General features: G+C 41.4%; 1 protein-coding gene across 2 annotated transcripts; it reads left to right on the top strand.

The window, feature by feature from the left end:
- The first annotated feature begins 145 nt into the window (after window positions 1–145).
- psme4a (proteasome activator subunit 4a) lies at window positions 146–27977 on the top strand. 2 transcript variants are annotated; one of them, XM_084375602.1, is made up of 48 exons: window positions 146–901; window positions 2120–2260; window positions 2524–2640; window positions 4110–4166; window positions 6848–6892; window positions 8030–8179; window positions 9667–9730; window positions 9825–9899; window positions 10277–10399; window positions 10502–10594; window positions 12024–12289; window positions 12441–12627; window positions 12716–12805; window positions 12902–12966; window positions 13131–13281; window positions 13373–13471; window positions 13561–13630; window positions 13757–13824; window positions 13908–14123; window positions 15856–16013; window positions 16134–16229; window positions 16445–16500; window positions 16614–16670; window positions 16759–16814; window positions 17236–17334; window positions 17491–17553; window positions 17636–17731; window positions 17910–18041; window positions 18148–18357; window positions 19294–19430; window positions 19686–19739; window positions 19834–19963; window positions 20062–20143; window positions 20239–20392; window positions 20527–20596; window positions 20706–20831; window positions 20915–21067; window positions 21193–21297; window positions 21478–21569; window positions 21652–21783; window positions 21888–22096; window positions 22215–22300; window positions 22420–22548; window positions 24439–24594; window positions 26125–26287; window positions 26382–26515; window positions 26615–26755; window positions 26890–27977. In XM_084375602.1, exons 1-47 carry the CDS (start codon window positions 705–707, stop codon window positions 26747–26749), a joined length of 5544 nt encoding a protein of 1847 aa, XP_084231728.1. In that variant the 5' UTR covers window positions 146–704; the 3' UTR covers window positions 26750–26755; window positions 26890–27977. The 2 variants fall into 2 exon arrangements, with proteins under 2 accessions (XP_084231728.1, XP_084231729.1); XM_084375603.1 differs by lacking the exon at window positions 4110–4166.

Genomic DNA, 27977 nt, shown 5'->3' with positions numbered 1-27977 from the left:
GTTTCAGTTAACGAAGAGAAAATAAACTGCAATAGAAAAGACATCCGAGGACACGAGTTGTTAAGTGGATTTCAAGTCATCCTGTTTGCCAAGTTAAAGGATAAGCGTTTATAGAAAGCATGAATGGGGAGGGGGGTGCTGGGTAGCGTAGTTCTCTCAGCAGCTAGCGGATGTGACGGCTGTGGTGTGTAGGTTGTAGCTGGGTGTCGTCTGCCGTCTGCTTTGCCGTAGTTGGATGAATCAGTCGACGTTGACAGTCCTTGGGATATGACTGTGCTTTTGTAGTAGAGAGCTAACTTTAGCTAGACGGTTAGCGGCTTGTCAGGTTTTTAGGATTACGTTAGCCGAAAGAGAGGAATTCGAGTGCCAACGCGTTCTCTGGACAAACTCGTGTTTTTCGTTAGCCTTAATATTTTTATACGATGACATTGGTGATGTTATTGTTTTCTGGTGAAGGAATCCAACTTTACTTAAGCTAAATAAATGGCTAGCTAGCGGCTCATCAACTTGTGAATCTCTTAACTTAGTCACTGTGTGGGCCATAACAACCTTGCAAGCTTACCATCAGCGAGGGTAAGCTAGCTTGGGAATAGCTAACCGTTATATTAGCCAGATAGCATAACAACGTGCACTGGTAACCCGAAGGAAGTTAAACTGAGTAAAATCTGCTAGCATATCGAGGCTAGCCGGTTGGAATTTGTAATATGAAAAAGGCACAGCCTGACACACTGGGATTTGTTCCTCAAAAAGACATCGTATACAACAAACTTCTACCGTACGCGGACAGGCTAGACGATGAATCAAATGAGATTTTGGGTAAAATCAAAGGGAACTTGGCCCGAGCTGTTCAGCTCAGAGAGATATGGCCCGGTGTGCTGTTCTGGACAAGGAAACTTTCCACGTAAGTAGCGCTAATCTTTGCTATTCTAACGGGAGGAAACAGCCGCGCACTTCATAATGTTTTAGCCTTGAGCCTTCTGAAGTAAACAAACTGTTGTATTTGTGCAACAGTACTCTGTGTATCTGCTGTATTTAGCTGTGGGGAAAACATTGAAGGTGTACTGTCGGCTTGTTTGCTAGGCTAACACTTTGTTCTTGTTATAACTGTGTACACACTCGGGTCAGGAGCTCTCCCGTTAGTTAGCCTAGCTGTTTTGGAGACCCAGTATTGCTCAACAGCCCGGGGTGTTTATTATGTGCTATTAAACGTTAGCTAACCTAGTTGTTTATGCCCAGGCACTACAAACTGCCCAGTGTATGTGATTAGGGACGGCCTGGGTTTCATAATCGGCGCAATAGAGTGTCAAATTCTCAACCTGACCCTGGCAGTGCAGCACAACAGGGGTCATTGTCATTACTGGCTCTGACATTTTATTTTGGAGGCAGAGGGTCAGGTGATAACTCAGCAGATGTGTCGAAATAGAAATGGGAAATTGAGATTTTGTGGACTTTGTGGTGTTCTGCGAAGGCGCTGCCTTCAAGGGATTGCCATGCTAGTAGAGAAGACAACATCTGCAGTGTTTAACTTGGTCTTAGTGTCTTATCTGAGACACTTTACAGCCAAACAGATAAGACAAGTCATACATGTCGTCAAAAGTTAACTAAACCCAACAGTTTTGTATTTATGTGGCAGTTATGAATCACACTGGGCCAGCAAAATATTTTCACTATGATTGTGGATTATTTAGAGGGCTGTTTAATTTTATTGTACTTGGTTGCTCGGCTGTCTTTAATCCTTTTCAGTCCCCAACGCTGGCACATTGCTCTGTCCAAGAGTGAGTCACTGCCGGCTCAGAGAGATGGAAAGTTTACTGTGGGGCTGACCCAGATTCTGCTCGCTGGTATTTTGGCATTTTTAATAGTGATACAGACACTTTGTAGTGGTCACTTTCAAAGGTCTCAAGAAAAGCTTCTTCAGCTTAACTTGTGTTATTTTGGAAAAAATGATGAACCCGTGTTTTGAAATGTGCGTGCCTGAATTTGTTGAAATATTTCTTTTTATGCAACAGTGAACATAAGCACCTTACGTTTGTGTTGTTGATGCTGCCGACACGGCTGCTCACCACTCAGGCATGATGAAACTGAAGCAATTATCCCTAAATCTGTACTTCTTATCTAGGTACATGAGGCTGTACGGGCGGAAGTTCAGCAAAGAAGACCATGTGCTGTTCATCAAGTTGCTCTATGAGCTAGTGACCATCCCCAAACTGGAGATCAGCATGATGCAGGGCCTCGCTCGCCTTCTTATCAACCTCCTCAAGTAAGAATGGGCCCCAGTTATTTCCTCAACAGCTTGTACACATGATAAACACTCAATTATGTCACACTTCCAGTTCCACAGATCATTTTGAGTGTTTTTTTTTTTTTTTTTTCTCCATTAGATAACATATACTTTAAAAAAAATGCTGCAAACTCACCACTGATGATTAACTGTGCAACCTTATGGATTATTTCCCATAGGGTAAGACTGTATGCTGAGCTAGGATCTGAGTGTTTATTCTGTATGTCTGATTCATCCAACAGGAAGCGGGAGCTACTGTCAAGGGAGGACCTTGAGTTGAGTTGGAGACCGCTGTATGAGCTGCACGACAGGATCCTTTTCTCCAAGACAGAGCATCTGGGCCTCAACTGGTTTCCCAAGTATGCCTCTGTTCTTTACTGTCGCCGTTAATATTACTGTTTTTTTAAAAGGCATGCTCAATCATCGCATTTAGGAATCGCCACGGGCATATCCAATGAGGAGGGCACATTCACTACATTTGAATTGGACACTTGTGTTGGTTGTGTGGTACATCAGAACATCTCCGACAGAACTTCTGCTGTGTTGATCTCTAATATTTTTAATATAATTTTAAAGGACTTGAATCATGTTAATGTAATTATTGAAGAGTAATTATCGAAAACAGAACAAACGTTTTAGCATGCAAGGGAAAATGTTTTCCTGTTACTAGAAAAGCTAATGAATAAGACTGAAATCAGCCTTTTCATTCAAATTATAAAGCCCTGTTCCAAGTTTCCAAAATAGTTTTAATGTCTTCACCATTGATGACTTTAAACATTTAATGGAATAGCTACTTTCATAATTTGTTAGACTAACCAATGTTAAAAAACAAGGTTGATTATTGTTTGCTTTGTTAATTTTGGGCTTTAAACAACTTTACTTTAAAGGTGCACTACATAGTTTTGGGTCAGGAAATTTGAACAGAAGAGATAGATCGACTTTGATTGATTTTCATTGCTGAATACACTGAATAAATAAACTGTCCCCAGAGGACAGTGCAATTTCATACTGTTTGACTTTGTTTATATTTGCAGGGCTCTTCGAGGTAGACGCCTTTATAGCTTCAAACAGTATTCTGGGGACGTTGATCCCCTCTGAGGATGGCTTATTATGCTTATTATTCAGTTGTGAGAATATATCAAATGAATACATTTCTGTGTTTGTATTATTGCCTTATTAATATTGTAAATACTACCTTTCTAAGATACAGTTTCTTTTCCAAACCAACATGGTGCACCTTTAATAAATAAATGGATAGATATATTTACATATCAAGGGGGAATAGTTCCACAAACCCATTTTGTTATTGTTACTCTTAGGTTAAGGGTTTCAGTAGTTTGAATACAGTCTAATTGCGTTTTATGATTGGACCAGTCGACAGAGAACAAGGGGACCATCTTTTGTTTTAAGCCACACACCCTTCATAACTGTGCTTTTCACAAGGAGAAATGTTCACTCTGACACTACAGTTTTGGAGAGAAGCTTGAATGTCGGTTCACCCTGTGCAACACCCTTAGAAAATTCCCTGTGAGGTTTCTTAGCAAGCAGTGCGAGGTGCTCTTTTATGGTGCTATGGCAACATTGTATGTTTATCACATAAATGCCTTGCTAGCACATCACTTCATGTTACGGCTGATGGAAGCAAGCTGCTTTGGCTGATTGCCAGCTCACCTCTTTCCAAACTCTACTTATGCACACAACACATGATACTCTGATGATAAAATTGTGTAAGTTGATGCATTTAGTATGTATATCATATTTTTGAGTGATTGGCACTTTGTCGTGTGCTGAATGTGTTCTTTATGCCTTTGTCTCCTCTCACATTCAGTTCTCCACGGCCTCGTTCATCCTCTAAACTCATAATGATAAAATTGGTTCAGAGGTGGTAAGGACAATACTTCTCTTTGTGTTTTACTTTGAATCATCTTTTGAGGCACTTACATGTTTTTTTTTTACATACATTGCATGTGAAAACAAAAACTGGACACCCCATTTGCAGCTTGTGACAGAAGAAATGTCAAGAATTAATCAATGTTAACATTTCACACATACTGGAGACTGTCGCACTGCAGCTAAAAAGGTTTTTTCTACCCTTCTCATATCCCCCATATCAACTGTGAGAGAGTTATAATAGACTGTAGTTTCTTTTATATATTTTCCTGGGATTTCTGTCAGGTTGGGTTTCCCAGTATTTCAGCCATAGTGGATTATATGAAAGCAACGTACTAACGAAATGATGTTGTCCATATTAGGAAGGATTATCTACATTTTGGTTCATGTTCAGGGGCGTTTTTGCTGTTGCACATCCCTCCTCTCAGCTTGCCTTTCAAGTTAGCCATACCTGCACTACTATTCAGCATTTTCAGGAGTCACTGAGGAGCCCAAGCCCTTGTCACATTTCTTCGACACGGAATGTGTCGGGCTGAATGTGAGGGTTCACTTGAACTAAAGGTCATTTTGTGTAGTTGGGGGTTCCTCCTCACCGAATGTCCGAGCACTTTGTAACAGGACACTCACTTTGCCTAGTTCTTGTTGCCGTTGGATTTGCAGTGCATGACTTTGACCCTGGTCTGTAGCCTGTGTGCTGTGGGCTTCCAGTGCTTAAGATTCAGCTAGGAATGTGCATTTAGATAGCTGCAGTTTGGCTGGCAGAGTGTCCCCCACAATTCAGCTATTGTTAGAGTATTAAATCGGGAGTATGTCAGCTAGAAAAAGACTTGATTGATGTGGAGATAATAAATAACCAGTTGCTGAGTGGGATTGGCGGGGCATTTCCAACAAGGCATGGCTTGAGCTTGCATGCGAGCAGATCGGTGGGATTGTGTGTGGGGAGCTCAAAAGCTGTGGTTATATCGGTCCCAAGCTTTCAACACTGTTATGTGACCACAGTCCTGCGTTTGCAGTCTATATGTAAAGGTAATCATGTCAGAAGTGTGACATGTAAGAGGCTATTAGATGTTATTTTTAGGCCTGTCACAATAATTAACTACTTATTGTTAGACCATATATTATCTCAGAAAGAATTTTGATAAAGGATATTATTGTCATTGTAAGACCAATTTATGCCATTGATATAATGATGATATTAAAAAACATCTGAATATGAATTTCTATTCCAAAACTACATAGTGCACCTTTAGTATTCAGACATTGGAACTGGAATGTGAAAGAAGCATTAAGGTATCCTAAAGAAGTAAAACATAAATAGTCACATTCTGATGTAAACTACGGAAGCCCTAAAGGGCCATGCATTCATACATTTTATTTCCGCCATTTTCATGTGATAACAAGTTAATTTCCTTTGTTTTCTCGAGATCTAGAGTTATTATCTCGAAATAACAACTGCCGTTTTCCCGTGATATTGGGATAATTTTCTCGAGATAATGAAACTTTGTTTTCCCGAGATAACTATATAATTAATTTGAGATCTCGAGATAATGACTGTGATATGATAGGCCTGAGATTATGGAGACGCCCGGGACCTCATAGCTGGTCAGCTATGTAGTTAATGACGACATCAGGCTCACTTAGATTGCACTGCCAAAATAGCTGAATCCTTGCTAACCGTCTTTTTGGATTATGCACACTAATGTGTATATTATCTGTTATAGCAAGGCATAATGCTATTTCAGACTGTGTCAGGCCTTGATTGAAAAAATTAACAGAATATGTGATGTGGTGATCGATATGCTCCTGCTCCTCTGACATTGCTACACTGAATGATGTTTCCTGCAATGATTTAATATATTACACTATCTTTTTGTTTTCTCAAGATCTCGAATTAATTATATCATTATCTCGGGTAAACAAAGTTTCGTTATCTCGAGATCTCGAGAAAATTATCCCGTTATCTCGGGAAAAAAGCAGTTGTTATTTCGAGATAATAACTCAAGATCTCGAGAAGACAAATGAAATTAACTCGTTATCACGGGAAAACAGAGGAAATAAAATGTGTGAATGCATGGCCCTTTAGGGCTTCCGTAGTAAACAAACGCATGTAAACACAACGGACAATATCGAGGTCGGCAAAAATTATCAATTTGTATGATAACATATGTGAAATACAATAGATTAATAACTATTGTATTTAGCATGACAGGCCTACCGTAGTAGTTTATTATAAGCTGTAAGTTGTCGCCTAGTGCTTGCTCATGATGGGAATTGTTGCGTCTCTTTAAATAATATCATAGAGAGTATGTAAAGAGCAGGATCCGGAACTACTTTATAAATTAAATTGACTTGACTTAAATCCCAAACTTCCTCTAACAAACTGTTAAAGCAATGACTGAGCTCAAAGTGATATGTTTTTGATAAACAGTATAGGAATCCATACTGTAAGTGATTACACTCTGTTAACGACGCGTTATTAGAGTTTCCTCACTTCACACCAGCCCATGAGGTTTCCTCGTTCGCTGTGCACCAGTCAGGCGTGGAAAGGCGTTTCTGTGTGCATGCAATCAAAGTCAAGTTGCATCAGTGTGAAGATTGTTTAACTCTAACAACATCAGTGTGTCAGTGGTGGTTTTCACATGTTTTGACGCTCCTCTTCCGTTTTGTTTGTTACAGCTCTGTGGAGAGTGTGCTGAAAACACTTGTGAAAAGCTGCAGACCGTAAGTATATCTTAATATCTTTTATCTGTCTTTGACTGACTCTTCTTTTCAAATATAGGCTCCTGGAGGATTTTAGTAAGATACTGGAAATGTAATTGTTTTCAAATTTATGTTTATGTTAGGACATTTAATGGATTGTATTATTGATTTTAGTGACTTCATAAGGGATCTATTAATAGGGACAGGGATATATAGAAAACTACAACTACATAAAGCTGAGCTGTTAAAAATGAACATCCCTAAAGGTTGGTCGAATGTTGCTCATTAGGTTTCCTTTAATTGCTTCATTATTCCACAGCTTTGTTGTCACCATCAGGTCCCTGACCGCGTTCACCTTAGATGTGCGCTGTGCGCATGCAGATATCTTAGGCAAGCCCTGGGACTCGTCCCTCGCTTTGCACTTAGGCAGATAATCCTATTATCTCATCTAATTCTGTCTTGTGTGAGAGTTTCCTGTTTCTGTGAGAAGGGAGAGTGATTTGTGGTCAGCTGCTGAGACGCTGTGGATCAATGATGAGGCATAGGGGAAGTGGTGTTGGTTGGAAGTGACAGTTTTCAAGCCGTCCTGTGGATTTGGAACCGCTGAGGAGGCTAGGTGACCTGAAATAACCTGCAAGGTTTACACAAGCACGTAATGAACCGTGAAAATCCCCCTGTGGGACTATGAGCCCATTGGAACCACAGGATTTGCCCCGAACAGCTAAAATGTGCCAGGTGTATGACTTGTAATCTCCCGTTTGGGGAACATTGTGCTCCAACATTAAAATTTCAGTCTCCTGTCTGTAACGCGATCAAAACTTGAGTTGATGAATAGAAGCTGAAAATGATGACCAAATGAATATTATATGCTATTGCTTTGAAGCTATCACATAGGGTCGTTTATTTAAATAAATATAATCTAGGTACTCCCTGGTTGTCATTCTCTAGCATCTCGTGAGTGTTCAGATGTGATTTGTGAGCGACCCTAAGAGGCTTGTCCATCTTTGAAACGCTCTCTAAGCTGCTCTGCTGGTTCAGATGGTGCATATGTCCATATCTACCCATTCACAAGCTGTTGAATGATATAAATAATGTTCGTAACATCTGTCACTTGCTCAATTTTACAAACAAACTGATGAATATTGTCTGTCTGTTCAGATACTTTTCAGAGTCTGCTACTCAGGAGATGCTGGATGAGTGGAGACCACTCCTCTGTCCCTTTGATGTCACCATGCAAAGAGCAATCAGCTACTTTGAGCTCTTCCTACCCACGACTCTGCCTCCAGAGCTGCACCACAAGGGGTTCAAGTAAGAAACTTCTCATCCTCTCCTACGTATATGGTCGAGATCCAAAATAATCGCTCCAGTCTGAGGGCAGTTGAGCGAGTCAGCCTTGAGATCCGGTACAGCTTGGCTGCCGAAGCGAAAAGAGATGAATGAATGAAGAGTGTGGCTGCGTCAGCCATATATACTGCATAAAGGCAGAGATACCCAAGGCAGACGTCACGACTGCCAACCACACAGTGCTGGCATAATGAAATAAGTGCCTCTGAGAATATATGAGGGGGCGTATCCCATAGTGACACATAGAAAAGTGTTCTATAAAAGAGAACCGAGATACAGCTCCAGTTGACAGTTTTTTTAACCAGTGAAATCAAAACACACATTGATTTCAGTTACTTTTTCTCTTTGTATTTTTACTGCTGGTTAAAAAATAATCGGACGCATTTTGATATTAGTTAAGTGCTTTCATTCCTCCCACATCATTACACCATAGTGCAGAGAAGTGGTGAGTGACTTCTTAGGCCCCTTAATACAGACAGTGCATCCCTTAAATGTCACCGCCTACCTAATGCCTCAACAATGTAACACAGCACTGACCAGACGCATCCTTTCATGGCCTGGGGAACAAAGCAAGTAATCACTCTAAGGTTTTTCCAGGATCATAACAGTGACTTCAGTGTACATTTTAAGATCTCCGCCCACAGTGTGAACAGCAGTCGGTTGCAGCAATGCTGGGCCAAAACTGTTTAATACTGTGGAGTTGGCATGGACATGAAGTCCTAAGAAGTGTTCACATTATCTTGCACGCCTTGTAAATGTAGTTTTTCTGGAGGTGCATAGAGCATGAACTTGAGTATCTATTTATTATACGGGTCCATAGTTTCCTAATGATTTTCTTTTGAAGTTTCCTGGAAATAACTACGTGATTTGGTACTAAGTTTAGGGGAAATAGGAATTTCTCTAGGAGAACTGCTTCATGTCAAACTTAAAGGTGCAATATGTAAGAATTGGCATCTTGTTGAATTCATATTCAAAATAAATAGGAGGCAGCATATCAACAAAATAACCGGTAACTGCTGTTAACTGTTGCTAGTGTTAGCTAGTCAGCTCAGTAAGCCGTCCAGCTAGCGGTCCAGACTGGGAGCTTGGAGCGCCAGGGGACTGTTTGTGTTTACACTGCTACATCAGGACCGAGAGCAGCTGGGGCTAGCCTGTTAGCATGCTAACGTCAGTAATTCATTCGTCATTCATTTGTTTTAGGTTACCAATTTTTCATATATTTTTAATTGTATGCCAGCCAATAGAGACGTTTCACATTTTAGCATGTTCATCTGACCTGCTGTGCACTGACAATTTACTGCCAAATTTACTATAAACTTGCAAAAAGTATTAACTAAATGTAATTAATAAATTGCAACTTTAGAAGTCTAGAAAGAGAACAAACTGCCCTCCCTGTCTATTAAATGTCATGTGTATGTCTTCTGCTTTTGTAACCGCTTGTTTATCTGCAGGCTGTGGTTCGACGAGTTGATCAGCTTATGGGTGTCCGTGCAAAATCTTCCAAGCTGGGAAGTGGTATGTAGCTTAATTTGTTTAAAGAAATGACCTGATGCGCAGTAGCCAGTGTTTCTGTCTTCCAAGTGTAACACGTTGTTGTCCATCTTTGCAGCATCTGGTCAATCTCTTTGCTCGCTTGTCAAATGACAACATCGGCTACGTTGATTGGGACCCTTACATCCCTAAGGTTTGTTTTTTTTCTCTCCATCATCTGCTACATGTTTAGTATTTGTTTATTTTGAGATTTGGAGCACATGCTGTCATGTGTGGCCTGATGACCTTTATGATATTGCCTCATGGTGTGTATTTCATGGCCACTGCTGTGTGTCAGAGAAACACACTATCACATTTCCTTGTTGATCTTGCTGTTGGTCAATGAAGGGAAGTGACTTGCATCATGACTGTTCTGATTCATGACTGTTCTGATTCATGTTTTTTTGACAGCACCAGCATGTATTACTTATAAACAGACGCACACTTGTGACCTGTTGGGTCCAATCAAATATCACGGGCCTTTAGTCACTGTTACAACAAATTAGTCTTATTTTGTTTTTCACATTTCAGATTTTCACCAGAATACTGAGGAGCTTGAATCTCCCTGTGGGGACCAGTCAGATGATGGTGCCACGTTACATCACCAATGCCTACGACATCAGTCATGTGGTGCTTTGGGTGTCGTCCCTCCTGGTTAGTTCATTCTTCATAAATTATGTGATTGGTGAATAACAGCAGCCACAGATAGTGTCAGAAATGTGTTACTCGTGATGACCCCTACTATCTCAATTTCAGGGAGGACCCAGCAAGCAAGCGCAAGCACAGCTCAGTGGCCTTTTCAACAGTATCACATCCTTCTTCCACCCATCAAACCATGGCCGCTGGTTGGTGAGTCACTTCTTACGTCTTTTGGATGATTGTGGAACTGAGGAAACCATAAAGAATGTGGAAAGCTTCATAAAACCGTCCATTAGAAACTCAGTGTTCTCAGCGACCCACTAGAGTTTATAGGTCTGACATCTACTTTTCTGTGGTCTTTAGATGGTTCAAAAATAGCTGCTAAAGAGAGGAAAGGGTCGTTTGCTTAAAGCCTCTTGAAACTTGGTTTAAATTTTCATCATTTGTCTCCAGCATTAGATATTCATAACAAAATAAGCGTCAGTCAAAGTTAAGGTTTGAAGGGTAAAAATATCTTAGCTTCACACTCCAAAACTCAGCTACTCTGCATCATCAGAACCGTGTAGGTGTGGTTGGCTCAGATTTGAGCGCCATTATAGTGGCCACCTCAACAACTGCCATCAAATTTTGATTCAAATGTAGCTCAACTCTGATTGGTGGAGGGAAATATATGACATCATGTAGTACAAAGTACAAACAAAACATTTTTTGGACCTAATGTCTATCTAGGACCCCATTGAAAACTTAGGTTTTCAAGAACTTTTAGATTACAATTAGTATTTTTACCAATATTAAAGGATAAAAATACTGATCTAGTCAACACACATAGATTTGGAATATGTTTTACCATTCAAACAAGTGTGTTTGTACAAGAGGCATGAACATCATAAAGTGAAAGTCATGAGGCTTTGCATTCTTCCATTGAGTTTAATTGCATCCCTCATCGAACTCCTTCCAACTATAATCCCAACACCATGTTAATAGAGCATACCATGGCTCACTGCAGCAGCATGTACAATGACAGAGGGCATATTCAGTCGTCATCATTTTTCTAGGAAGCTTCCGGAATCTCGACGTCCGTCAGGGTTTACGTCAGTATCGAGTTCAGAATTGACAAGAGAACATGTGAGTGAGCGGTTGCAATGCTATTAAAGGTCACCGGGCACCGGGCCACATGCCTTTCTGTTTTGAGGATCCCCTTCTACTGGATTTGAAGCACCGCAGGCAGCAACGTGTCCTCACACACAAACCTTTATTTTTGGCAGAGGGGGATGAGTTTGTGTATTCTTAGCTGTTGCTTGGATACACGTGAGATGTTGGTCCACTTCGCTGCAGTTTTTGTTACATGTAAACATTGTTTCGCAATATACTGAGAGTAGAAACTATGACTGTCACATAAGTCACTTAATAACATGGGCTTTTTAAAGCCTCCGCCGTGCCCCCCTCACTGTGGAAATAAAACATCTCACTGTGTACACATACAAGACAAGTAGCCAAAGCTGTGTTCACAGTGTATTGGTTTGTGTTTGTGTTCATTATGTCATGTTTGTTTCCAGATGTTTGTCCGGACTACATGGAGGCACACTGTCTGCCTCTTTGTCATGCATCTGTCTTTCTGTCCCTCTGTCCTCATGTCCAGATGAAGCTCATGAAGCTTCTGCAGCGTCTCCCGGCCAGCGTGGTGCGGCGGCTACACCGAGAGCGCTACAAAAAGCCCACATGGCTGACGCCGATACCAGACAGTCACAAGCTCACAGAGGAGAACATCACAGACTTCGTGGAGAGCATGATGCAGCCAGTCCTGCTGGCCATGTTCAGCAAGACGGGCAGTCTCGATGCAGCCCAGGCCCTGCAAAACCTTGCTCTAATGAGGCCTGAGTTGGTCATTCCTCCTGTGCTGGAGAAGTGAGTTTTATCTCAAGGATAAAACTTTAACCCAAGTTCTGCTTCTTCAGAAATTGTTGCACTGTTGCTAGTTTTCCGCTTTAGATAAGAGACAGGGCCACATTTTCATAAACATGAACACAAAGGACTGATTGTTCTGTCTCTGCCATAGAACATACCCCGCTCTGGAGACTCTAACAGAGCCCCACCAGCTGACCGCCACTCTGAGCTGCATGATTGGTGTGGCACGGAGCCTAGTGTCAGGTGGGCAGCGCTTTCCTGAGGGGCCCACTCACATGCTTCCCCTGCTCATGAGGGCTCTGCCAGGCGTCGACCCAAATGACTTCAGCAAGTGCATGGTGTGTTCCAGCATTGTCAACATCTACCTTCTAAAAGATTGAGTTAAAGTTCTTCAATCTGACATAAACATCATTCCCTTCCCTACAGATAACATTCCAGTTCATTGCTACGTTTGTGACTCTTGTGCCTTTGGTGGACTGTTCGTCCGCCCTACATGAAAGAACGGACCTGACAGAGGTGAATACTTACTCTTCCTCACCTTGTCATAATTAAATGCATTGTGTTAAATGATCCTTGTCAAAACCCTTTTCATATCTTTTATATGACTTTTAGGTGGAAAGAGAGATGTGCTCAGCCTCAGCTGAATTTGAGGACTTTGTGCTTCAGTTCATGGACAGGTACGTGGAGTTTTGACAAGTCATCCATCAGCAGCAGTTGCTCTCTGTAACACAGTTGTGGTAGCAGTGACATGGCAAGCTTCATAACCAACAACTTTTCTCAGTATTTGAGTGAAATAATATCTTAAAAATATGAACTTAAGGTTTTTCTTTTATCTGCCCAGATGCTTTGCCCTGATCGACAGCAGCACTCTGGAACAAACACGCGAAGAAACGGAAACAGAGAAAATGACTCATTTAGAGAGTCTGGTAGAGCTCGGCTTGTCTTCCACCTTCAGCACCATCCTCACACAGTGCTCCTTGGACATTTTCAAGGTTAACACTTCACGCATTTGTCTCATTCCACGTTAATCATTATCTCTTTCTATAAATGTATATGAACACATTTGTCAATTTGTTTTAACAGGTGGCTCTAGAAAAGGTTTTCAACTTTGCAACCACCAACATCTTTGAGACCCGGGTATCTGGAAGAATGGTGGCCGACATGTGCAGAGCTGCTTCCAAGGTGAGTCTTGGCTGCTCAGGCTCTTCCTGCATTAACGTCTCGTAGCGTATTAGCTTACTATCTTCATCCTCACTGTGCTTTGATTTCAGTGTCACCCTGCAGAGTCACTCAAGATGTTTGTGCCACACTGCTGTAATGCAATAAACCACATCGCTGTCAGTAAGTGCACACCACGGGGATATCAATATGCAGGTTTTCAAATGCATGACTCATGTTTCCTTCCGTGAGTCTTTGTCATCTGCCTGACACATATTTTTTTTTTTTTTTTTCTTTTTTTTTAAACAGACGAGGAAGTGTTGAATGAGGAGGAGCTGGACAAGGAGTTGTTGTGGAATCTCCAGCTACTGTCCGAGGTGAGGTGGCATACAAACTTAACCTCTCCGTTCCTGTATTTACTTCTATCTTTAATGCTGTTCTTCACTATATTTATCCTCAGGTCACTCGGGTGGATGGTGACAAGATCCTGCCCTACCGCTCGGATCTGGTCCAGATTTTGCAGTTGACGCTTCACCTCAAGTGTAAGCAGGGCTATATTCTGGCCTGCAACCTGCTGCACCACATCCTTCGCTCCTCAGCCCTCATCTACCCCACAGAGTACTGCAGTGTGCCAGGAGGCTTCCACCAACCAATCAGTGACTACTTACCCATCAAGGTATGTATATTGAATGGTTGTATATAGGGCTGTGTGATCAATTGATGTATGATCAAAATTTCACATCCAGATAACCATACAAATCACGATATAGGCCATTTTCTCCACTGAATACAAACAATAGGTAGTTTATGTACAATGACCAAATCTTCTTATTACATTTTGAATTATACACTTGACAAATGAAAAGTACTAACTCATATTTGATTGATCATTTAAGCATGAAGGGTGTATCTGCTGCAAAACTTGCAAAGTACAGTTTTCTGTTCCATGTCAGACTTCTCACACCCAAACCACGTTAACTCAACAGAAGTAGCCCCTCTTTAAGCTACTAAGTGCTTCTTTTGTCTTGGCTGGTCAGAGCAAAGACCTTCTCCTGTTCGGAATTACCCCATTCTGTGTCAAGTTCACAATATGTCCGTGTTTTGTGGAAGAACACAAAGCGTCGTCTTTATGACATAAAGGATTGCTCGACAGAGTGATTGGTGGAGATTGGTGACACAACAAAATACAACCCCTATTCCAAAAAAGTTAGGATGCTGTGTTAAAATGTAAATATAAATCGAAAGCAATGCCAATATGCAAACATACTGTGTTTACTGACAGGGGTTTTACGAAGTGTTCCCGTGCCCATGTAGTAATATCCTTTATACAAATTTGTGAGGACTGAGCCTTTTGGAGGATGCCCCTTTCATACCCAATCATGATACAGTTCATCACCTGTTACCGATTAACCTGTTTACCTGTAGAATGTGGAGTATTCCTGAACTTTCCCAGTTTTTTGTTGCCCCTGTCCCAACTTGTTTGAAACATATTACTGCTAGCAAATTCAGAATAAGCATATATTTTAACAAAATTCAATGAAGTTGATGAGGTAAAACTTTAAATATATTGTCTGTGTACTGTTTTCCATAGAGAAGATGAAAGTTCTTCAAATTATCACATTTTGTTCTATTTATGTTTTACACAGTATCCCAACTTTCTTAGAATCAGGTTTGTAAACAAAGAAACGTCATCGCGGAAATTCTCTTAAACCAGATAAGCCAGACAACTCCCGCTGGTGCTCACTGTGACCTTTGATTAATTAATTGTCTGCGCCTCTCTTCAGACTGTCTGTCAGTGAAGACCTCATGTCCTTTGATCCTGTTAAGTCCCTCTTTGGTAGAGGAATGGATAGTAGATCACTTGGTTGGATTACGGTGTCCTAGGGATGTGATTGTGGTGACCACAGTTGCCAGCAGTAGTGCAGAGGGGCAATACAAGTGTCTTGATCTCTTTTTAATGCAGTGATATACCTGATACTGTTTGCTCTGGCCACTAAACACTCAAATAGTGGTGTCTATTGAGATGTAGTTTGGAAAATTACGATAAGAAAAAAAAAAGACTGTGTCCCTCTCTAAGTGCTGAGAAAGCCTATGTGTTTTGTATTTGGACCAGAGAGAAAAAAGCACATTCTTCAACAAGTTTCTGTGTTGAGATAAAAGTTGCATTGGCAGGTATTTGCCTCAAGGGGCTTTACAATATGTACAACATGCAACACCCTGTATGCTCAGACCCTTTATTTAGATAAGGAAAATCTACCCAAAACAACCCCTCTAATGGGGAAAATTGCAAGTAACCTCAGGACGCGCAGCTGAGGAGGGCTCTATCTTCCAGATCAGACAGACAAGCAATAGATGCTCTAAGTAATGTATTAAAAAATAAGTTTTGCTCATTGTTTTATCCCACATAGGACTGGGGCCGGCCTGGGGACCTCTGGAATTTGGATATCCGATGGCATGTACCCAGTGTTGAGGAGACCTCCTTTGCTTTTTATCTACTGGACCTGATCCTCCAGCCTGAACTCAAGCGCCTTCAGAGATTTGCACAGGGAGAACAGGAAATGAGCAGGTGAGGAGGCACTTCCAGAGTCACTTAGATGGATGGAGTCCATTAATTGTTTATTTTTGTTTGGCTCTTTAATGCGTATATCCTGTATATGTGATAGGTGTTGGTTTTGTGTTTTTTCAGAGATGATGTCCTGCAGAGTCTGACCATTGTTCAGCACTGCCTCCTCGGAGCTGGGGGTTTGATGCCTCCACTGAAAGGAGAGCCCATCCCTGAACTGTGAGCATCTGCATTCACACTTCAACTCTGTCCTGACCAAGAAAACCAGAGAAAGAGACCATTGGTCAAAAAAGATCTCCTTTAGGGAAACAGTTAGCATATGTACTTTGTCCTTGCGAAAGATTAAAGGCTAAATGCACATTTTTATTTTTAGAAAATGTGTCTTCAGACATCATTTTAAGTAATTAACTTGGCTTTGAACCTTTACCCCCCAGGGTCCGCAGCATGGTGAATCTAGATGAGACCTTACTCTATACAGGAATGGAGTATGGTGCGTACACCGCTTTTTAAGAGCTGTTGAATGATAAATCACTCACAATAGATGTAAATTATAGTGTTTGTCGTAGCATAATCTGACACTATAATATTTCTCTCTACCTGCAGATGTGTCCAGAGAGAACTACAGAGACGCCATCTGTAATGTGATGCGACAGCTGCTGCGTAAGTGTTCACTCTCTCTTTGTTGTGCAGCTTCAACACGCTGTGGGTTTCTTTCCTGTCAACTGAGTTCCTTTACCTCTTCTTGCAGATTACATCTTGGAGCACTCTGAAGATGACACCAAGTCTCTTTTCTCCATCATCAAGGTGAGCAGGCAGGAACACAAAAGCATGGATTTTTTAAAGTCTTAATACTAATTAGTTTGTGTTGATCAATATTCCAATATTAGGGTTCAGGCTATAGAGCATAACTGCCCTGTCGGACTGACCTTTAGCCTGCATTTCCTGATATATTTGGCTCATGTATTACAAAAATGCTATATAACACTGGATTACAAATCCTTCAAACAAGCACACGTACAAACAATATCTTTTGAACAGCCGTAGTGGATTGGCATATGTAAGCTATTATGTTGTGGAAACATAGGCTATCAACCGGCTTTATTTGAGTCACGTTTTTCCTCTTCACTTGCATTCTACAAGTCTCTACATAAGCTATTTCTAATAGCGGATTAATTGATCCCATCTTCTAAGACTAATCAATATTTTTGTCTGTGATACCTTTCAGATTATCAGCGACCTGTTGCACTTCAAAGGCTCTCACAAACATGAGTTCGACTCCCGCTGGAAGAGCTTCAACCTTGTGAAGAAGTCAATGGAAAACAGGGTGAGAAATGAGATGTGGTATTGTACTTTGGTCACATTTGTACTATGACTCTCCTCCTCAAAGTGTACTGCAGGGTCATTACTTATACTGGTATTGCATCTTTTGTTTAAAACTGACCGGCAATTCAAAGTGTATAATGCCTTGTCGTATTTGCAGCTTCACGGCAGAAAGCAGCACATCAGAGCTCTTCTAATAGACAGAGTCATGCTCCAGCACGAGGTAAGTTTTCAAGAGAGAAATTATCATTTTGATAAGAATTATATTTTACAGTTTTAAACTTTAAATCTTTTTGTTTCATCAGCTGCGGAAGCTGACAGTGGAAGGATGTCAGTACAGGAGCATTCACCAGGAGCTGATGAGAGATCTGTTGAGGCTTTCCACCAGCTACTACAGTCAAGTGAGTTCCACAGGACACAATAGCTACATCTAATCACTGATTCGTTATCCTCCTGTTTTTATAATATGTAGTCACAGATTGACCATCAAGCATCTTAAATCAAAAAGACATTTGACATGTGTGCTTAATACACCTGAAGTAAATGAGACCGTAACAGAGACTTTTTATTACCTTCCAGGTTCGCAGCAGAGCTCAAAATGTGTTGTTCACTGCACTTGGAACCTACAACTTCTGCTGCAGAGATCTCATCCCCCACGTCCTTGAGTTCCTCAACCCTGACAACAGCAGTGTCACACAGCAGCAGTTCAAAGTATGTCAGATACTGAGCTCTTTTTTTTTTTTTTTTTTTTTTTTTAACACTTTCAAGAAATTCAGTTTTTTCTATTTTCTCATAAACATTCTTTGTACGTCTCCAGGGTGCCTTGTACTGTCTTCTTGGGAATCACAGCGGAGTGTGCCTGGCCAACTTGCATGACTGGGAGTGCATCGCTCTGACATGGCCTGCCGTCGTACGCTCTGGCCTCAGCTCAGCCATGTCTCTGGAGAAACCCTCCATTGTGCGGCTCTTCGACGACCTCGCAGACAAAATCCATCGCCAGTATGAGACAATCGGCATTGACTTCTCTGTAAGAGCAACACCAAAACACAATTGTGATTTCTGCCTAACTGTAATAGTGGAAGCTCATTGACTCAAAGATCATTATTGTTCAATCTTAAATGTTGATTGAAAATATGAGGTGAAATTGTATTTATTCTAAAATATTAAGTCATGAAAATGTTAAATATTATTTGGAGTTTAATTACATAGGCCAAATTAAACTGAATCAAAAAACCATTCCACAACACAAAATTCTGATATAGAACATGTAACTTAATCTCGCATAATAAGATCATTTTATTATTAGATAAGCATTACTAATGGGTCACATGGGTATTTTTCTTGAACTTTAAAATAACGCTTTATCTCCCTCGGCTTTTGTCTTTGCTTTTGAATTTGTGCAGGAGGAGAAGCTTGTACCATTTTACACCAAAATTAGCGATTGTTTTTTGTTTCTTTAAACATGGATAAATCTGCCAAAAATAGGCATTTGACTCATTTGCCATTGCCAGGAGACGAGTTGGGCTCGCTGTTTTTTGGTTTTGTTAGTTTCCCTGTCATTTGAAGTGGGACTGAATGCCGATTGTACACAGTGACATTCTAAACAAAAGCCAGATGTTAGTGGGCTTTTTGTCCAGTGTGAAAGGGGTATTATTGAAGGTACCAGAAAGACACTGACCATACAGACCCTCACAGTTGGTCTGGTACACATAAAAGCTGAGCCTTGAAAAAACTGTCAAAAAATATTTTTTTCCCTCTGACTTCCTGCTTTCGGCCGATCACGCACTCACACATGGCTACATGACAAACAATATGTTATCAGTCTCCCCCTTGTGTTTGCTTTCAGTCTTTCAAAGTTTAACAAACCACTCCCTTCGAATGGGGCTTGTTCAAGTTTCATTCCCTTCCACGTTCGGGGCAAATTATTTCTGATACTATGTTTTATCTTCTTCGTCCTTTTTAGATCCCTGCTGAGAGCTGCGCCGTGGCCAAACAACTGATGATTACATCAAATCCTATTCCTGAGGATCCTGTTCCTTCAGAGGACGAGTTAGCAGAGGGCCTGAAGAGGCAGGAGGTCAAGAATGCAGAGTCTGTTGCGTAAGTTTACACCAGCAACAAGGCAAAAGGATCATCACACTGAAGACCTTACAACTCACGTTAATACAGCATCTCTTTTAGCAACTTTTATATGAAGTGGCTTAACTTGGAGCCTCCATTTCACATGATGGTTCTTTTTTTCTTCACAGAATTAAACAGAATACTGACACATAACCTGTATGTTAATATGAAGTGCTTACTCTGTGTACAACCATAATGTGGGCAAGATGCTAATATTGCTCTATGTATTTGTAGGAACTACAAACAGCTCATTGGTGATCTGCTGGACAGCATCAACAACAGGAACATGTAAGTTATATTAATCACAATTATACGTCTACATTAAATCCTGTGTAGATGTATTAATTGCTATCGATAACACCTTCTTTGTTTAACATTCCAGGCCTTGGAAGTATGAGCACATTGCCATCGGCTTCCTTTCATTGCTGCTGAGAGACGACCACCAACTCCCACCACCTGCCGTTACGTTCTTTGTCAAAAGCCTCAACCATGACTCCCTCTATGTTCGCAAGGTCTGCCATACTCACATTATGACATGTAATATCAATATGGATGCACTCCACACTTTCCTGTGAACATTTAGTCTGAAATGCCTTATTTTCTCCATTAGGTGGCGATATCAGCTTTGGCAGGGATAATGAAACAAATAAAGAGACCACATAAGAAAGTCCCCGTCAGCCCATCAGAGCTTTGTAAGCAACAAAAGATTTTTGTGTCTGAACGTCAGTTTTTGTGTCTCATTTTCATTCTTTTCATATTTTTCTAAATCCGCTCTTATCTTTGGTAGGCGGAGGGAAGCAGCTGAGTGATATGGTGGCAGGGGACCGTACAGACAACAAGTGGCTCCAGTATAACAGCAGCAGCCTGCCGCGCACACAGCAGGACTGGGATGGCTGTGTGTTTGTGGAGAAGACTCACTGGGGATACTACTGCTGGCCGAGGTTCTCATTTAAGCATTACTCGTCTGTCTTTATTTGGTTTACTGGAATGTTGCTTGCTGTTATTTATCTGTTTCTTTGTATTTGTCCAACAACACCTTGTTTTTATTCACCATCACCTCATTATTGTTCTCTAGAAAACTGTCGATTTATGCACCGCTGGAGGACCAACCCAAACAGAACCTGACCAGAGAGGAAATGACAGAGGTATGTGCACAATCATACACAACCTCTTGAAAAAAATATTGCATATTTAATAGTGTAAAGTAATGTTGACTGTATCTATTGAAATTAATTTTCATACCCTTCCCAACAGCGGGAGCAGATCATCTTCGACCACTTCTCAGACCCAGTATTCATCAACCAGTTCATCGAGTTCCTCTCTCTCGAGGACCGTAAAGGGAAGGACAAGTTCAGCCCTCGCAGGTTCTGTTTGTTCAAGGTGAGATTCCTGGAGAGTAGACAGAAACTAACTAAAGTCAGCCAACACAGACATTAATCTGTTCCCTTCTCGTGCTCTGCCAGGGTTTGTTCCGCAATTTCAGCGATGCCTTCCTTCCTCTGTTGAAGCCGCACATGGAGCGCCTAGTGGCCGACTCCCACGAGAGCAAGCAGCGTTGTGTCGCCGAGATCATCTCTGGACTGATTAGAGGCTGCAAGCACTGGAGCTACTCGAAGGTATGGATTCAAAACTGACACCAAGATGTTCCATGTTCTTGGAACTCTTGGAGAAGTAATTTGATTTTACAAAACCATTCACAGCCTTTCAGATCTTACAACTTGCAACTTTTGTTTTTTTACAGGTCGAGAACCTTTGGGAGCTGTTGTGTCCACTGCTCCGCACTGCCCTGTCCAACATCACAATAGAAACGTATGCAGACTGGGGCACGTGCATTGCCACAGCTTGTGTAAGCTTTTGCCTATTTTTATCCACCATGTGTTTAGGCCTTCTAAAGATTGTGAAGTCATTACAACTGTGTGTTTTGTAGAATCTGTTGAGAACATAATAAGAACATAAAACATAATATCACAATGCTCACGTATCAGTGTTTTCTTTCATATGACTCTGTTGCGTCTGTCTCTAACAGGAGAGCAGGGACCCACGCAAGCTCCACTGGCTGTTTGAGATGCTAATGGAGTCTCCAGTCAATGGAGAGGGGGGCTCCTTTGTCGACGCCTGGTGAGTAGAAAGTCTTGCTGCCTGTAGCAGATGTCCATGCGACAGACAAACTGTGACAATTGTGCTTCTTTTTCCTTCGCAGTCGTCTCTATGTGCTGCAGGGAGGCCTCGCTCAGCAGGAGTGGCGTGTCCCAGAGCTCCTTCACAGGTTGCTGCAATATCTGGAGCCCAAACTCACGCAGGTCTACAAGAATGTACGGGAACGAATCGGCAGGTGAGGTCCCTTTTTACACTCCTAGTGAATGTGCTAGTTATCATTATTCACTCTATGTATTTTTTGTGACTAATTCTATCCTCTCTGATTCGGTGTCCTTGCAGTGTGCTCACGTACATCTTCATGATCGATGTCAACCTGCCCTACACCCAGCCGACCACCTCCCCGCGCATCTCGGACTTCACAGAGCGGATTCTGGTGCAGCTGAAGCCTCTAACCGAGGGTGATGAAGAGATCCAGAACCACGTGATCGAGGAGAACGAGGTGGGAGAGCAGGATGAGAGGACGCAAGCCATCAAGCTACTCAAAACAGGTAGGTCGAGGATCTGTCACCTGAACACAGCTGTGACAATGGAGTTAATTTAACACTCACAATTAAAGCCGAGGACCATTGTTTGCACATAAGAATTCCCGTCTTTATCCGTCTGCAGTGCTGAAGTGGCTGATTGCAAGTGCTGGTCGCTCCTTCTCCACTGCTGTCTCGGAGCAACTACGGTTGCTCCCCCTGCTCTTCAAGGTGAAACACTTGTTCATTCACATCCTTGATCCACTAGTTTCATCACTATTAACTTTACATTTTATATCTAAAGGGACGTAAAATCATTTCCCTTAACCTATCTTTGTCCTCTGTTCCAGATTGCTCCCGTTGAGAACGATGACAGCTACGATGAGCTGAAGAGGGATGCAAAGACCTGCCTGTCTCTGATGTCTCAGGGACTCCTCTACTCAGAGCAGATCCCCATGGTCCTCAGGGTCCTTCAGGAGGTGAGTTATTCCACACCTGCATCACACACGACTGGGCTTTTAACATTGTCACCCACTTTATAACCCATAAGATTATAAGCAGAAAGATGAATGGTTTAAAGGGAATGACAACTGAACAAGATTTTCTTGAGCCTGCCCTGCTGAACATTAATTTTTGTACTAACCTGTCACATAATTTATTGTTTCACTTCGATAGTGGACAGCTCCCTGGGGAATAAATGAGACAATCTAAAAAAGATAACTGTGACAGTATTCTGGAGGATTCTCTGGGGATTTCCTGATGCACAACGGGTTGTATTACTGTAACACATTTAATTTTACATGAAAAAACACAGAGAAATGACCAATCGTAATGAGTCAATTAAGCAATGATTAGGAACAGTTCCAAAGCTGTGGAGTGGTATGAGATCAACGACTTGGTCTTGTTTGTGCTCACACCTTTACTGATCCACCAGAGGGGATATTTGGGTGTAGTAGCAGCGCAAGGACAAAATAAGTACAGATAAAACTAAAATGGAACATATACAAGAACAGTTAGTCAGACACAAAAGACAAAATTACATGCAGTAAACAAATGTACAGGCAATAGCAGTATACTTACACCCACCAATAGTGGTGGTACTAGTATAATCAGATAAATGATTTCACTGCTTCAGATGGAGCTAATTTTGTACGTTAGTGCAACTAATGGTGATATTTTTTTGCATGGATTAATCTGCTGTTTATTTTCTCCACAAATCGATTGATTGATTGGTTTGTAATAATTCTGGAAATAGTCGATCACCCAGAGCGCAAAGTAACGCCTTTAATGTTAATATATTGTATATAGAGTTGTGTTGTTTGACTTATAACAATATACTTAAACTAGCTATAGTCCATGAGATGAAATGCATTGTAACAAGGGATGTAACACTGTATAGCTGAGGTGAGCCTATCTTTTTGGTCTTGCCAACATGAGGTTGACCTTCTTGTCTGAGCTCTGAAGTAATATTTCCCAAGCGTTTTTGTTTTTTGGCAGTATATTTCCTTGCAGGCTGCAACCTTTTCTCAAACGAAGCTCGCCTCTTTGTAAAAACAGCTACATTCTGAGAAGAAAGAACACAGAATACTGGATGTCCTCCATTGTGTTCCTTTGTTTGACACTTACTGTGTCGCATTAGATATGATGTCACACTAGTTACGTGGTTGATGTGGCCTACTTAGTAGGTGTGACTACCACACCTACTAGGTAAGCGATGGTCTGCGGTGGAAATACAAAACAGATCCAGAGTTTAATCCATTCTAATATGTAACATACTGAGCTGAAATGGACTACCTGGTGGAAAGGGGGCTTCATTTCGATTTAGCTGTTGAAACTCGTATGATATTATACACGTTTTCAAATAAAAAGAAGAGCTGCCACCTAAATACAGGGTCATGGAGGTAAGAAGATCGAGGCTCGACCGAAACTTCTATTTGTCGCTAAAAAATGTGTATTAGTTCAACAGATTCATGGTTCATGAATATTTTGAGAGTTTTTCCGATGGAGATGCTCTGACAACAGCTTTATAAATATATGGCAGCCTCTGGTAGACTACTTGCCCCGGGATTAAAGTGATGTCATCCAAGAAAGAGCACATTCAGTTAGAAGGTTGCTTGTTTTGTAGTTTTGTTTATTGCCATCTATTTCTCACTCATGTTTTTGTTTATTCTCCTTAGCTCAGGCCAGTGACCTGTACTGAAAAGATGTGTTCATTATCATGATGCAAAATGATGGAAGTAAACATCTGATTATGAAAAACAAAAATCTAAATGGTGTACTCATGCAGGGAATGGTCTGTTCCTCTTGTGGAACAAATGCTCAGAGTGTGTTATTGATGCTGGGATGGGTTTTCTTGTTGTGTGTTGCAGATTGCTGGCAGCAGCTCCTGGCACGCTCGCTACACAGTGCTCACATACCTCCAGATAATGGTCTTTTACAACCTCTTCACCTTCATGAGTGACCAGAAAGCGGTGAACGATGTGCGGGCACTGGTTATACGACTGCTGGAGGACGAGCAGCTGGAGGTAAAAGCGCTAAAATCATTCAGAATGGAAAGCTGAAACATCTAGTCAGCCTTTCATAAGTGTTACTGGAAGATGGTTGGAAGATGAACACACACATATGGCATTATGATTATATAATAATCACCAAGCTATTGGCCAATACATGCTTGTTTATGCTAGCAGGCACTCTCGCTGTCTTTCAGCTTCACTGTAGTGATTCAGCACTCTCCTCCCAGCTCTCCACTCTACCCCCCCTTCCGGTCCTCTAGCTGTTGCTATGGAAACCACAGGCTGCAGTAATCTGTTGCTATGGAGATAACGTCCAGATTGAAGGAGGATGAGAGGGATGGAGTAGAGACAAAGGAGAAGTGGGGGATGGATGGAAGTAGCCATTTTTATTTGGCCTCTTAAACTAACCTAAGTCCTCATTATAGGCCTCGACTATTTGACACTTTGATGTGACTGTCTTCGCTGCGGAATAACCTTTATTAGACAAATACATAAACCGAATTGATTGGTGCCGAGAGCCATTTTATGCATGCAGCAACCCCTTTCTTTTATAACCTATGTCACACAGGACACCAAGCTTAACACACGAGGAAGCTACCTTCTGTTTTGGAGAAAATCTTAGATTCAAACATGTAACTTTGAAATGCACCTCAGAGGAAGGCTATTGCCAGTTTGCCCTAGTTGCCTTTTCTACTCAAAGATCTGTATAATACCTGTTTTTGCTGAGAATAGAAACATAAAATGTGCAACAGACCATTAAAGCTCACATTATAGAGAAGCACCCCCCCGACACACACGCACATCCATCCACCGCCCCAATCCCCAGCTGGCTGCTATTTCCATCCAGCTGGCCAGTGTACAGACTCGTGGAAACACCCTGCCTAATGACATTGTTGCTGTGGTGTATCTTATACAGTGCAGCCAGAGGTTGTCAGTAAGGTGATGGGGTTTGTCTGTTAGTGTTGGCAGTAGGAAGACCAGACAGAGATGCTACAGTATCTAAATAATGCACAACACTTGTGTTTGGGGGGGGAAACTTTATAAAGACCAGAGTAGGCTGATACAGTCTACATGTTTGATTATGTATTTTCTCATTTAAGTAGTAAAACAATATACTGAATTAACCAAAATAAAATAAATTAAATCTATTATCAATCTTTTTAGATAAAATACATGACCCACATGTATTTTAGCACCATATTGGAAAGAAGGGCACCTCAACGCAAGACATTGCGTTGATCACTGGCAGCGAGTTCCAGAATAATCAGCTTTTTGATCCATGTACTGAAGTTAGACCATTATAACGTGTTATTCATGAAGATCTTAAGTTAGCGACTTAATCGGATGAATATTAGTAAGACTATAACTATTGCCTCACCCACTTAGCTAATGCTTCTGAAGCCTTAAAAAGTGCTGCCTGTACATTAGTTATAGTTCCACCAAGCACCGGAAGTGTCCTCCCCAGGATACTCGAAGATACTGCACCGTAGTGACTAAATACACGTTGATCTTGACATCTCTTCTTCTGCCTGTGTTTTCTAGGTAAGAGAAATGGCCGCCACAACACTCAGTGGCTTCCTTCAGTGCAATTTCCTGTCCATGGACACCCCCATGCAGGCACATTTCGAGGCTCTCTGCAAGACTTGCTTGCCTAAGAAGAGGAAGAGGGAGCTGGGCTCCACAGTGGACACTATACCCTCTGCTGGTAAGGAATTAACTACTCGAGAATATGTGATGACACACTTCGTAAGCCGTTCTTTGTCATTTAAACGGAATCCCTCCTTGTTGTGTTTTTGTAGACCTGGTGCGGCGCCATGCTGGTGTTCTGGGGCTGAGCGCTTGTATTCTCTCCAGCCCATATGATGTGCCCACCTGGATGCCCCAGCTGTTGATGGACCTGAGTGCTCACCTCAATGACACGCAACCCATTGAAGTATGTGTAATCACCTTATATTTACACTTTTTTTTAAATTGCCCAACTTCCCAACAACAAAACCTGTGCAGTGTAGTCATAATTTGTGTTTGTTTCCAGATGACTGTGAAGAAAACTCTGTCAAACTTCCGACGGACTCACCATGACAACTGGCAGCAGCACAAGCAGCAGTTCACAGACGACCAGCTGCTGGTCCTGACTGACTTACTGGTCTCCCCCTGTTACTATGCCTAGATCCCGGTAAAGCATTTTGACTTCACACATCACTGAATGTGTTCACACATTACTGAATTACTGAAGGGATGATTTTATAGTGGAAAGTGAGAGCTCATTGAGCCACCTTTTAACAGTTCTGTTTGTTTCCCTTGTTTCAGTTTGGGACGACCCCAGATTTACAGATACCAGCCCACACTGGGGAGGATGATCCAGTTCTCATTGATGAATAAAAGAAAACAGCGTCACCCTGTAAGAAGAGTGCCACACAAAGTAATGGAGCTGTGGCACACAGAAGGATTGAAAAGTTGTGTATTTATGTATTTAGCTCATTTACATTTCTACTATACTTAATATTTAAGGATCAATCATAGCAGGGATGAATGACCTGCAGTTTGTAACATTTCTGTACAGATTTTTTTTTCTCTCCCTCTTCTTTTTTGGTTTGTTTGTGTGCATGTGCACGGGTGTATGTGTGTGCGCGCGATTATGGGATGCTTGAAGACATCTGCCAGTGTCCCACACATTTCTCAGGATTTCTATCCCAAGTATCAACTCTGAGCCAACACTTTGTCCGGTGCAGGACACACTCACAGAAGACTGACTGACTGAATGGTCTCTTTAGATTTAACTGACACCTGCAACACACAATGTTTGTGTGGCTCTTTGCTCTAAATATGATTATATGCATCATGTATGTGTATGTCATGGTATAGCAAATATGCACAAACATATTTATTTATTTATTTGACTTTTTTTTTTTTTTTTTTGAAGTGCACAGTTTTTCATAGAAAGTATTTCTGATATAAAGTAGATGGCTGAGCTTTTAGCGCTGGAGCCTGTTCTCATCTACTCTTGCAGAGAAAGGGAGAGGGCAAGCTCCCCTCGCTGCTGTGCTGTGTGATGCGTTTGCTGTGAGGACATGAGCACAGTTGGATCATTGACCATTTCATGTGTATCGGTGCAAGAAAATAACCAAACCGCCTGTCAATAATAATTGTGACCTCTTCCCTCTTATCCTCAGTTACAGTTACCTTTTTTCTAAAAGCCCATTGAGCTGAAATTAAATCACTTTGGTTTGTGTATGTTTTCCCCTGATGACTTGAAATTAGTCTAAAGCATTGACGCATTTAGTACCTCACTTATGTATAGTGTAGTGCCAAAACTGCAGTGATTTTTTTTTTTTTTTTTTAGATGTACTGTTTGCTTATTGAATGAGATGACAATAAATTGTTTGTAACAAAACCTG

The sequence above is a fragment of the Pagrus pagrus genome (assembly GCF_965226575.1).
Source record: "Pagrus pagrus genome assembly, chromosome: 15".
Taxonomy (NCBI): Eukaryota; Metazoa; Chordata; class Actinopteri; order Spariformes; family Sparidae; genus Pagrus; species Pagrus pagrus.
This window is presented reverse-complemented; position numbering and strand designations above follow the sequence as displayed.